We start from the raw sequence: 10,746 nt of genomic DNA, 5'->3' as shown, positions 1-10,746 counted from the left end.
TTGCCTTAATTTTTGCCTAGGCCGCCTTTTCGGGTTTTCAATGTAGTAAGATTTTCCTTTTTGTCTTACAAATGTTGTACTTTCAGATTCTATCCAGGTTAATTGGGTGAAGCATCACCTTTCCATCCAAATCTATGATTCTTGTAACTCCTCCTGACATGATTTTCTTGATAATAAAAGGTCAAGACCACCTTGGTTTCATCTTTCCTCTTGGATTGAAGGTCTCGTCTCTGAGTACCTTTAGGACTAGATCTCCTTCCTTAAGGTTCCTAGGTTTCACCTTTTTGTTAAATGCCCTAACAATCCTCTTTTGATAACTGTGTGCATGGTATTGTGAGCTAGCTCTCTTTTCATCTATCAAAGCCAACTGTTCATATCTTTCTCTCATTCAATCTTCTTCTAGGACTTTGGTTTCTACTAGCACTCTCAAAGATTGTATCTCCACATAAATAGGAAGTACCGCTTCACTCCCATACACCAAAGAGTAGGGGGCTGCCCTAGTTGATGCTCAGATAGAAGTTCTGTAACCCCATAAGGCGAATGAAATTTTTTTGGCCCAATCCTTGTATGTCATTACCATCTTGACTAGGATATTCTTGATATTCTTATTGGCTGCTTGATCTACGGCCCCATTGGTCTACGGTCGGTATGGTGAAGACTTGTGATGCTTAATGTTGTACAACTCCATGATCCTTCAAACTTCCCTTTCAAAGTGGAAACTATTATCTGAGATGATCTCTTGTGGTACCCCAAACCAACAAATGATTTTTTTTTCTATGAATATAGCTACATGCTTGGCTTTTAATACAGAGTAAGAGGTTGCTTCTACCCACTGGGTTAAATAGTCAATTGCCACTAGAATGTACTCATGTCCATTTAAGGCCTTGGGGGCTAATCTTCCTATCATGTCTATGCCCTATACTGAGAAAGGCCATGGAGAGGTCATGCTATATAGCTTACAAGGTGGTACATGGTTCAAGTTTGCATGTGTTTAGCAGTCATGGCAACTTTTCACGAAGCTTACACAATCAATTTCCATCGTATTCCAATAGTATCCTATCCTTAGGATCTTTTTCACTAACATCCTCTCATTCATGTGGGGACCAAAAATCCCTTGATGAACCTCTCCCATAACTCTCTCAACTTCTTCTTTCTTTAGACAACAAAAGTGTATACCATCAAAGGATCTCCTATAAAGCTGACCCTTACATAGGATGTAATGCATTGCCATCACTCTAATCTAAAGATGCTCTCTCTTATCGACACCGTCAGGATATATCCCCAATTCCAGGAATTTCATGATGTCATAATACCAAGGGATTCGTTCCCCCTATATAGCCAAAACTGAAGACACTACATTCTCCTTGTGCACCAACCCATAGCTCTGTTCAATCTCTAAGGGTCGCGTTTGTGGCCACAATGGATGGAGTAGCCACTTAATTTTTACAATGGTCTAAGAACCATATATATAGTATCCTTTCGAGGAAGGACCTTTTAATCTTACTACTAGATATATGGGTTCGGAGTTAAGGTACGGTCTTAGGAAGGTAAGGCACCCAAAACTGCCCAACTCTAAGGTTGGCTTCCCATCATTGTGTCTTTATGTCTTAACCCTATTAAAGGCATACTTAATATTATATCTATACTCACACACACACTAGCATACATCTAATCACTCAACATGGCATCAATCATGGCATACCCTAGCATTCATCTAGCATACATGTCATGCCATCACCTAACATTCATCTAGCATACATGTCATATCATCAAGGCATTTCATCACACCACAAACCCTAATCATGCTTCCTATCTCACTTCATAAACCCTAACATACATCTAGCATTGCATCATGTATCCAAGCAGTTATTATCATTATATCATCATATCCATTCAAGGAAAAAACATAGGCATGGTGAGCAAACATAGATCATCACATGTATTCCAAGCTTTTAGACATGAAATCAAACATCAAACAAACACATTACATTATTAAAATGCATGTTCATACCAATGGATGACTTACCTCACTTACCTTGTAGCAACTCAGCACCTATGGTATTATGCATGAGCATATGAATGCATGTTCATGGCATCAAACAGGGAAAACACAAGATAAACTCTAATTCTAACATATGAAGAGCAAACAAGCAAAAAAACATGTGAAATAGAGGCTTAAAACCATCAAAACATGAAAAAAAAAAAAAAAAAAAAAAAAAAGGTTCTAAAACAAAAGCATACATGTGAAAACAGAAGCAAAAACAAAAGAAATAAAATTAGGGTTTCTAGGTTGGTTCATGCGTACACATGAACAACCCTACATGTGCATAATTAAGTCTATGTATGCAGCCTTGATCATGCGTAGGTGGGCTTCTGCCCAGAAACCCGAGAAGCACAGCAAACAAAGCAAGGTTTTAAAACACGATTTCTAGCAGCCTAACATGCTTTTAAAAGATAAAACTACACAAACCTAAGCTATGTAAACATATTGAAGCATAAAACAAGTAAAGAAACAAAGCAAGAATAGAATTAAAAGGAGAAAATAAAAGAAAAAGGTTGAAATGAATACCTCAAAGCCAAAGCTCCTAGGCTTGAATTTTGACTGTTCCTCTCTGTTAAATCTATCACAAATCAATAAGAATGCGATTAGTAATCTTAAAATTCAAAGATCCAGGCTAGAAAAGGCCCTAATCAAATAAATTGACTTGAGGATGTTTTATGAAAAACTCCCTCTTTGATTCATTATTTCTAGTGAATCTTAATGTTTTCACATGGGATTTCTGTGTATTTTTGAAAAGTACCATGTATGGCTATTTATATTGTGAAAATGGGGGCTTAGAATGACTCCCAGATGGTGTGGGATTCGTTCCAAACCTCAATATTTAATGCAGAAAACTTGCTTTTCTAGTACTTTTGAAACCCTACCTGCATACGCAAGCTAGTGCCTGCATATGCAAGCTTCTAGGTTGCATATGCAAGTTCATGCTTTCATATATACGTCTAGGGTTTGTTTTGTCCTTTATTTTCCAAAAATAGATTTTTAGCTCATTAAAAAGTTATATTTTTCATTTTAACATCCCTTAAGTCAATTTGTAATCTGATTAGGCCCTAAACCACCATTGGGGCTTAGAATTTCAGCATCATTAGGGAACGGGGGTCCGAGTCGTAAGGGGTACAAAATGCGATGTCTATAGCATCCATACTCTTTAGGGTATTTCAACCATTGAGGCTAAAGTAGCCAAGGCATCTGCAAACTGATTTTGAACTTTGGGTATGATATTGTATTCAATCTTGTCAAAGGTTTTTGGTCAAATCCTGTAAATATTGCTAATAAAGTTTCAAGTGTTCTTCCTTCACCTTCCATAATCTTTATGCCTGGGCTATGACCAAAGTTAAATCTCCAAAGACTTTTGCCTCTTTTATCCCTAACTCTTGAAGAGCTTCCATTTCGGCAATACAAGCCTCATATTCTACCATGTTGTTAGTTGCCTCGAAGTTCAACTTGACTGCTAAAGGTATGTGAGATCCATCGGGGGTTATCAAAAGTATTCCTATCCCATTTCCATATTGGTTCATAGTTCCACCGAAATACATCTTCCATGCCCCTAGTTTGATATCCAAAATATCCTCATCCAGGAAATCTTCTTTACCAGTTTCTCCTTCTATAGGGTTTTCGACACAAAAATCTAACATGTCGTTTTCTTTGATGGTTTTTCTAGCCACATATTTCAAATTGAATTCTGCCAATAGAATCAACCATCTCAATTACCTTCCACTTAAGGCAGGCTTCTCAAACAAATACTTCAACAAGTCCATTCTAACTACTATCCATATCTGGAAAGGTAGGATGGTATGACTCAATTTGTGCATGACCCATACGAGAGCAAAACATGACTTTTCTATGGGTGGGTATCTAGTCTCATAATCATGGAACCTTTTTCTCAAATAGTATATAACCCTCTCATTTTTATCATCATCCTCTTGTGCAAGCATACTTCCAACTGCATTTTCTATGATCGAGAGATAAAGAAGTAGTGGATTTCCATGCCTCAAGGGCACTAAGATGGTTAGATGGAGAAGGTATTCCTTGATAAGTTCAAAGGCTTTCTAACACTCATCATTCCTTGTATGGGATTCATTCTTCCTTAAAAGCTTGAAGATGGGCTCACAAATGGAGGTGAGCTTGGCGATGAATCAGTTGATGTACTATAGTTGGCCTAAGAATCCTCTTATCTCTTTCTCACTCTTGGATGGAGGCATATCCAATATGGCTTTGATCTTTGATGAGTCAACCTCTATCCCTCTATCACTTACCAAGAAGCCTAGCAAAATCCTAGTAGTTACTCCAAAGGTGCATTTTTGTGGGTTCAATCTCAGTCTATACTCCTTGATCCTTTTGAAGAACTTCCTCAAATTAGCTATGTGGCCCTCTCTATCTTTGGACTTCACGATCATGTCATCAATAAATACCTTAACTTCATTGTGCATCATGTCATGTAACAAGGCTGTAGTCATTCTTTGATAAGTCGCACCCACATTCTTGAGCCCAAATCGCATCACCGTATAACAATAGATACCCCATTTCTGTGGTGAAGGTGGTCTTGGTCATGTCCTTAAGAGCCATCTTGATTTGGTTATATCTTGAGAAACTATTTATAAAAGACATCAAAGCACTACTGGCGATGTTATCCACTAAGACATCTATGTGAGGAAGAGGGAAATCATCCTTAGGGAAAGCCTTGCTTAGGTCTCTAAAGTCCACACACATCCTTACCTTTCAATCCTTCTTGGATACCGACACAACATTGGCTATCCAATCAGCTTGGTGCACGGGTTTGATGAATCTTACTTTCAATTGTTTTGTGACTTCTTCCTTGATCTTAAGGAGCCATTCGGTTCTTATATGCCTCAACTTTTGCTTAACTGGTACCATGTGAGTGTGGGTATCAATGTGGTGTTGGGCTATCTCGGGATCAATGTCAGGCATATTAGGGATAGCAATTTAGATCCGACCCGTGGATACCCGGCCTGGCCCGACCCTAACGGGCCAGATTTTACCCGACCCGATAAAGAATAGGGTCAGGTATGGGTTTTTAAAATAAAAAAAAATAAAAAAAATAAAAAAACCCAAAACGGATCCGAGTCAGGTCCAGGTTTTATAAAAAAACCCGGCCTAAAACCCAACCCGGATATCACCCGGTTACCATAAAATTACTAAAAACCCCCCTTATATATACGTAGTTGTAAACCCTAAGTCACTAACCCAGTAGTATAGTACCCATCCGCCTCTCATAGAACCAAAGCAATTCACGCCTCAATGTCTCACTAATCCTCAATCTCTTTGTCACTCACGCAGCCACGCACAAGAGCACACAGCCACGCCTCATCCTCACTCTGAATTGGTTTTGGGTCGTGATCTACTTGTTTCTCCATCTGTTGAGGTGATCTGCTTGTTTTTTTTTTTTTTTTCCTCAAAATCCTTCTCTTTCTGCACCACATCACTCACTTTATATTTATAATCAATTCGGGTACTTTGTTGGAAAGGGGAAACCTGTTCTTACTAGTTACTATAGTACTAGTACTCTAAAATCCTTGGCCTAATTAACTACAAAGACCTTTGCCTAATAACTCGTGTTTACAAATTATCTTTCTATTTCATCTTACTTTGTTGGTAAGGTGGATACGATTTGCAAATATCAGTCTCATTCCTATTAGTATTCGAACTCCAGAAACCTTTTCCTACACTTATGATCCTCATATAAATCTATTCATTACTTGTACTAATGGTCTAATACTAATATTTTATTTTGTTATTATTTATATATGAGATGTCATTGTATTTGTACCTTGAATAAATTGGATCCAATGTTATGATTACTGTACCTCTCCCTTGTAATAATGTTCATTGTTTTTGTTCTTGTGAACAAGTAATGTTCTTTTTGTGAAATGTAAAAATTGTCTTGTGCATGATGTCTTTAATTACATGAAGCAAGTTCTAGGTATTATCATAGTTATGATAAATCTTCTAAAAGTTTATAATGGCTATTGACAGTTAATAGGCTGGGGTTACTACACAACATAGTTTTGATATAAATGTTTTAACTAGCTATTTCTATGGCTGTCATCCTGTTACTTTGGCTCTTGATAATGCTCTAATATATAATTTCAACAATGTTGAGACATGTATTTTTAGTTTATGTTGAGACATGTGTGTGCTTAGATCCTTATTATTGCTACAACCATTTTGTGCTAATGGAAGAAATTGTTTATTGTTTTTTGTGTTTGTTGGGAATGCAGAACCTAAAACGAAGATGGAAGACACAAACAAATCTGGTTCTTGCTTGCCAAGTGGCTCTCCCTTGAGAATCGAACATTGTCCCTTGCCAGCTATGCGGTCTCCTTCGCCATTTTCATGATCACCCTCACCATTGTCGCCTGGTAGCTCACCCTCAGGATCACCATAACATGTATGCCCATTAAACAACGAGTAAGTGTTTGGAATTTGTAGTTAATCATGTTTAATTATGAATTTGTGCCTATTAATCAATGAGTATGTGTAATAATAAATTTGTGAATATTTATTGTGATTCTAACTCCCAAACTTCTGAACCAATTAGGAGTCTGAAATCCCTGACGGTGGACTTAATTGGAGAAGACTTAGAAGTAGAGGAAAAATAAGGGAGAGCAAGAGACTACAAATGAGGACTTGGAGTTGGATACAAGTAGAAAAAGAAATACTACCTTAGATATTTGGAATCATTTTACAAGGAAGAAAGTTGATGGAAAGTTTAAAGCCCAATGCCATCATTGTAGCAAACTTTACTTGGGTGATTCTAGCATGGGTACAACCCATTTGCGTAATCATTTAGCAAGATGTCCATGGTTGAAGTTTAAAGATATAAGAGATATGCGACAACAAGTCTTAATCAAACAACAAAATAAGGTGGATGGAACTATGAGTTTAAATGCTTACCAATTTGATCAAGTCAAAGTGAGGAATAATCTTGCTTGTATGACCATCTTACATGAATACCCCCTTTCAATAGTTGACCACATTGGGTTTAGAGAATTTGTGGCTTCTCTTCAACCTCTGTTTAAACTTGTCTCAAGAAATACTTTGAAGAGTGATATTCTTAAAATCTATGATAATGAGAGGGAGAAAGCTTTGAAGATGACGGACAAGAATGGAAGTAGGATGGAAATTACAACTGATATGTGGACTTCAAGTAACAAAAAGAAAGGATTTATGGTCATTACCGCTCATTTTATTGATCATACTTGGACGTTGCAAAGTCGGGTTTTAAGAATATTTTTTTATCTATAAATTGAATGTTAAAGATTTTATATTCAGGATGTTTATTGAGTTATGTTAAATTGAATGTTTAGATTTTATGTTAAATTGAATGTTTAGATTTTATGTTAAATTGAATGTTTATTGAGTTATGTTATAATTATTCCTATTATTTTTCAAGATTTGTTTATGTTCCTTCTCCATACACGAAAGATGTCCTTGCTGAAGTCCTTGTTAATTGTTTTTTAGAGTGGAACATTGATAGGAAGTTGTCCATAATAACTGTTGATAATTGTAGTACTAATGATGCCATGATAAGACTTCTCTTGAATAAGCTTGATACTAGTTCTCTTATTGGATGGGTCAATGTTGCATATGAGGTGTGCTGCACATATTTTGAATTTGATTGTTCAAGATGGGTTGTCTCTTATTGGTGATGGTATTGAAAAGATTCGTGATAGTGTGATTTATTAGACTAGATCACCAAAAAGGAGGCAAAAAATTGAGGAAAATGCACGTCAATTGCGTGTATAATGCACCAAAGAGTTAGTCTTAGATTGTAAAACTTGTTGGAATTCAACTTACTTAATGCTTTCTACTACATTGATTTATAAAGATGTTTTCTAGTGTTTGGTTAAAAGTGAAACATCTTATACTTGTTTGCCACATAATTATGATTGGGAGTTAGCCAAAGATATTTGTGGGAGGTTAAAGTTGTTTCATAGTGTGACTGAGTTTTTCTCTAGTCGTAAGTACCCCACAACTAATATGTATTTTACTTTGGTGTGTGAGTTGAAAATTCTATTGAATGGATGGAGTTTGTCTTCAAATGAGATGATAAGTACGGTGGTAGAAAGCATGCTTACTAAATTTAATTCTTATTGGGATAATGTTAATGTTGTTATGGCTATTGCTGCTATCTTAGATCCAAGATATAAGATGAAGTTATTGGAGTTTTATTATCCTAACATTTATGGTGATAATTCTGATTTAGAGATTGAAAAAATTAAGAATCTTTATTATGATTTGCTTGATGAGTATGAAGATGTAGATGAGTCCCCTGTAGATAATGAAAGAAGTTCTCATATTCCTGCAAGTACTTCAGGCCCTGCGGCACAAATTAAGTTTAGGTTGAGTGGGGCAATGTCATCTTTTGATTTGTTTGTGAACAATAGTTCAAGTAGTTCAAAGAAACATGGGAGTGCTAGAATGGAATTTGATCATTTCATTGATGAGGGAGTGTTGAAGAGGAGTGAAGATTTTGATATTTTGGGATGGTGCAAAAGTAATGGTCTCAAGTATCTTACTTTACAAAGGATTGCAAGAGATATTTTAGCCATTATTGTCACAACTGTTGCTTCAGAATCTACCTTTAGCACTAGTAGGAGACTTTTAAGTCCACACCGTAGTAGGCTACATCCCAAGACTATAAAGGCAATGATGTGTGCTCAGAATTGGTTATGGAGTGAAATCAATGGTTAGCAATTGTTTAATTTCTATTTATAAAATCAAAAATGTATTTTTATATTTGCTAGTTACAATTTGATGAAGTTTATTCCATTTTTAAATTCATTGTTGTTGTAGGTTCTTCAACTATGTTTGGAGATTGTACACTTCAAACAATTCTTGATGATGGGGAGCCTGATGAAGAGGATGGGAGTTGTGTCACAATTGGGAAGGATTAGACATTTTGTAATAATTTAGTAGCCTTTTTCATTTCTTAGACTTGTTGGATTAATTTATTGGTTTGTAATTATTCTAAACTTGCGGGATTTATTAATTTTATTTTTTAGCTTTTTAATTTCTTGGACTTGTGATACTTATTTCAAGCTTTTTATTTTATTTTTATGTTTAGGTGGTGATTTTAGCTATGATTTTGTTGATTAATGATTAAATAGTTATCTTAGCTAAGTGATTTATTGATTTAAAATCTAAGTTATGATTTATTCGTTTATATACGTTGATTTATTGATTTATGATTAACCTATGATTTGGAATTTTGGATTGATTGGGCTGCCATATAACGTGGCCTAAATGCCAAATTTTGGCATTTGGGCCACGTTTTATCATTCTAGGCTTCATTTCTTCCCTTTTTTTTTTTTTTTTTTTGGTTAGGCCACTATTTGGGCCACTGCTTGGGCCCAAATTAAACAGGGCCCGCGGGATGGGTCTGGGCCCCAGAAAAAAATCTGTTTAATAATCAGGCCAAGTTTGGGTCGCAAGTCTAGACCCGCAGGTCAGGTCCGAGTATGCAAAAACTCGGCCCGAACCTGGCCCGTTGCCATTCCTAGGGCACATCTTCATAGGACCATGCAAACACCTCCTAGAATTCTGTGAGAAGTTCTTGAAGATCTTTTCTCTCTTCTTCACTTAGGGTTGAGCCAATTTTAATTAAGCGTAGATCCTTATTATTGCCCAAATTAAGAGTTTCAAAAGTTGGTTCCACAAGTTCAATTTTCTTTTCCAATTGTTTATTAATTTCATTTTCAAATTCATTAGAATCATTTAAGTGCAGAATTTCAATATTATGGGACACATCAAAATAAGACAAATCAAAATTTATCTTATTAAAAATGTTGAAAAGTACATCTGAACTTATATTACAAAATTCATTTCCCATATTCTTAGAAAACCCAACCCAAGTCCAATAGCTAAGTTGCCTATTAGCAAGCATGATAAAGGTAGAAGGATCACTTGGCTCTTCGATGATGATGGCGAGCACATCTCCCTCCTCTTTCAACATAGCTCCCATTGCTTCAGCATCCATGTAGTCCACCCAGTCGACCTCCTCTTGAATTTCCTTTATCACCACAATTGGTTTTTCCTTGAAGGTAGGCTTCTCATTGAAGAATATTTCCTAGCCAGGATTTACTTTTCCATCCTTATTCACCCAAAGCTCGGGAAAGCCATAGAAAGAAATGTCTTCTCCTTCCTTCACAAAGTTCCCATTTAGGGTACTAAGGTTCCTTTTAATTCCATCACAACCTTCAAGGAATCCCAAACAGTCTTTGGTTAGTTGAGTCTTGAAGTCGGGGAATTCAACCACCCCTCTTCCTTCTTTTCCAAGACCCATACAACGCATATACCCTATTTTCTTCATCACTGCAATTACCTCATGACTACAATATGGGAGTAAATCTATAGTATACTTCTCATTCTTTAATCCATAATCAACCATGTTTACAAACTTAAAGCTACTCATTAGAAGCTCATTTCCTCCCTCTTCAAGTCCACAGACGGGAACTAGGATCTCACCATCACCAAGCACTAAAGCAATTCCTCTTTTTCCATGGGATCTTCATCTTTTGGTGTAGAGTGGAAGGGATAGCTCCAATGGGATGAAGCCATGCTCTTCCTAAGAGAAGGTTGTAGTTAGGGGAGATGTCCATCATGTGAAATTCTACAATTGTTTCCAACAGACCAATGTTGCAAGGAGCCTTGAAAGTTCCTATGAC

The 10,746-nt window shown here is 36.4% G+C and overlaps 1 protein-coding gene across 1 annotated transcript; it reads right to left on the bottom strand.

Moving 5' to 3' along the window:
- Positions 1 to 3,369: 3,369 nt before the first annotated feature.
- Positions 3,370 to 4,557, bottom strand: LOC115963764. Its single transcript, XM_031082918.1, has 2 exons — positions 4,245 to 4,557; positions 3,370 to 3,740 (listed from the first exon to the last, which is right to left on the bottom strand). Exons 1-2 carry the CDS (start codon positions 4,555 to 4,557, stop codon positions 3,370 to 3,372), a joined length of 684 nt encoding a protein of 227 aa, XP_030938778.1.
- Between the last annotated feature and the right edge of the window lie 6,189 nt (positions 4,558 to 10,746).

This window comes from Quercus lobata, chromosome 2 (assembly GCF_001633185.2).
Source record: "Quercus lobata isolate SW786 chromosome 2, ValleyOak3.0 Primary Assembly, whole genome shotgun sequence".
Classification (NCBI taxonomy): Eukaryota; Viridiplantae; Streptophyta; class Magnoliopsida; order Fagales; family Fagaceae; genus Quercus; species Quercus lobata.
Note: the sequence above shows the minus strand (reverse complement) of the source record. Positions and strands in the feature narration are given on the sequence as shown.